The sequence below is a fragment of the Miscanthus floridulus genome, chromosome 10, assembly GCF_019320115.1.
Source record: "Miscanthus floridulus cultivar M001 chromosome 10, ASM1932011v1, whole genome shotgun sequence".
NCBI classification, from domain to species: domain Eukaryota; kingdom Viridiplantae; phylum Streptophyta; class Magnoliopsida; order Poales; family Poaceae; genus Miscanthus; species Miscanthus floridulus.
In genome coordinates, this window is record NC_089589.1 from 16,319,508 (window position 1) to 16,321,958 (window position 2,451).

Sequence of the window (2,451 nt, forward strand, 5' to 3'; positions counted from 1 at the left end):
TGGCACGTCTTCCCTCGTAAGCACCAGCAAGTGGCCGATCAGCCGCGCGAAGTCCGCCGAGCGCTGGGGCGTGCACAAGAAGCGCTGCCCGCCGCAGGCCGACCTGCTCGATGATGGCGAGAGCAGCAGTACTGGCAGCAACGACATCGACATGGAAGAGGAGATACTATGGAAGCCGCGGGCGATGTACACCGGACCGGGCTTCGTCGTTGCAGCGCCGGAACCTAGCATGATTCCCATGCCAACGGCGTTCTTGGTTCCTGTTGCATAGCGCTGCACTGCACGAACTCATCGATCGTTTCAGGAGTCAGGACTCAGACCGCTGGTTTCTTCAGCTACCTAAGCAAGGGGTGATCATGTGGTGGTGCTACTTCGACTAATGATGCTTATGGTGTTAGTAATTTGAATGCTTTGTGTGTTTTTGTAGGTCTTGCCTTCTTCAAGTTCAAACTGTAAATGGATGCATCCATCTGCAAGTGTCATCTTGCATTCTTGATTGATTATGTTTCAATTTCAGCACTCCACTCGTGTGTCGTGTTCAAAATGAATTACTCGCGTCTTTGCCTGCTCAAAGAGGGACATTGGCACAACCGCACAAGTATTGAACTACTGAAGTACAGCTAGTGGAGAAGAACGGATGGAAGCATTACAAGCAACTAGTGGAGAAGGCTTTATTTCAGCACTCTACGGCTTTATTTCTGGGATATACATGAAAACAACCTAACAATAATATTTTTTTCATAGTCCTACTTTCACACAATTGTATATGACCATACTATTATGTTGAGAAGGCTTCACAAGCAAAATACACAAGATCAGTTCCCAACACAATAGCATCTCATTTCACACAAAATGACAGAAGCAAAAGACATATGTATAAAATAAAATAAAATATGAAGTCCAAAAATAAAATAAGACAGGGTAGGAACAGTGTACTTATATTAATGCAAATCAAATAAAATAAAATATGAAGTCCAAATAATAGAATGGTTCGGCAACAAGCCTAAAAAATATCAAGCACCTGCCCAGCCATATATATTCACATGAGGACTAATAAAATGGTTTGAATATAACCACCGATAGTTACCCGTTCAAGACGTCTTTATAAACAATATTTTTGTTGGTCTTACCTGTATGATCCAAATCATTTCTTGGTTTAGCCAAAATTCTTGTTGATCTTGATACCCCTCTTGATAAAGCAACACAAAGCTGTCCATGCGAGAACACAGCTGGAAGGTTGATCCCAACATTAGGTATGGTTTGTCCCTGAGATTTATTTATGGTTATATATGGCAAAACTTAGCCATATTGGGAATTATTTTCTCTCGAATTTGAAAGGAAGTGAAATATCGTCTGAGGGAGACAATGGGGTCCTTGGTATGAAAACCCTTTTTCGCACATGCTGCCTGCCAACGATCTTGGTATCAATTGCATTGTCTTGCAATGCTCTCACCATAAGCCTTGTTCCACTGCAGAATCCGTTGTTAGGATCAAGATTGCGGAGAAGAATCACAAGACAGTTGACCTTTAGCTTCAGCCCGAATTCAAAACAGTCAATACGGTAGCGATTCTGAGAATCATCATCAACAGTGTCGAAGCTGTGGTAAACCTTTTTCTCACCGGGAAACCTATCAATCATCATTGCATTCAGCCTATCAACATAGTCATTTTTGGTCGATAGAATGGCATGGGAGCTCGTATACGCCGCTGATGTTGCATTTTCTTCAACTGATGGAAAAACATCTTGAATGAGTTGTTGGACTGCCTCCTCCATGTCAGTGTAACTAATGACAATGTCATCAGGGAGTTGAACATAATCATCTCCAATGGTTTCCTCGGTCCCATTTCCAATCCGTAGCAGGTACTCTGAAAACCAAGGGTCATACTGCGCCCTCATGTTTCATGACATTCGTATCTAATGGTCTGGGCTTATAAAGCCACGGAACGAGGTTTTACATGGGCTAGGCTGCACGCTGGTACCACCATATATAAACAAGTGTGAAATGGCGCTTGTAGCCTAGTGGTTACAAGAGTCTTAGGAGCACAACTCAGCTTGTAGGTTTGACTCTCCGTGAGAACGAATATTTAAGGTATTTAACGGCGTTGCGATTTCAGTGGCGGGAGATGTTCCTGTCAACAGCGAGACGTATGTGGCGACTTCTTCAATCTAACCTCGAGGATTTGCTGGTCCAGTATTCGAAGAAGATCATAAGGGTATAATTTGCATGCCTACGTAAGGCTAAGTGTGCGTGGCGTTGTGAACGTCTAAGTTATATTGTGTAATTCTAAAAAACCACATAAACAAGTCCATAAGTTATACAAAACGTAAACCCATAAGACCAAATATTTTATTTTTTAAAAAATAAGAGCAAATATTTCTAGCAAATTGTCACACGAAAAAGACCTTTTTTTCTCTTGAACTATCACCGTGGTCTGATTTTCTTCATGAAC

The 2,451-nt window shown here is 42.1% G+C and overlaps 1 protein-coding gene across 1 annotated transcript; it reads right to left on the reverse strand.

The window, feature by feature from the left end:
• Positions 1-1,013: 1,013 nt before the first annotated feature.
• On the reverse strand, positions 1,014-1,897 carry LOC136488080 (uncharacterized). The gene is made up of 3 exons (XM_066485121.1): positions 1,400-1,897; positions 1,131-1,266; positions 1,014-1,021 (listed from the first exon to the last, which is right to left on the reverse strand). Exons 1-3 carry the CDS (start codon positions 1,895-1,897, stop codon positions 1,014-1,016), a joined length of 642 nt encoding a protein of 213 aa, XP_066341218.1.
• Positions 1,898-2,451: the final 554 nt, after the last annotated feature.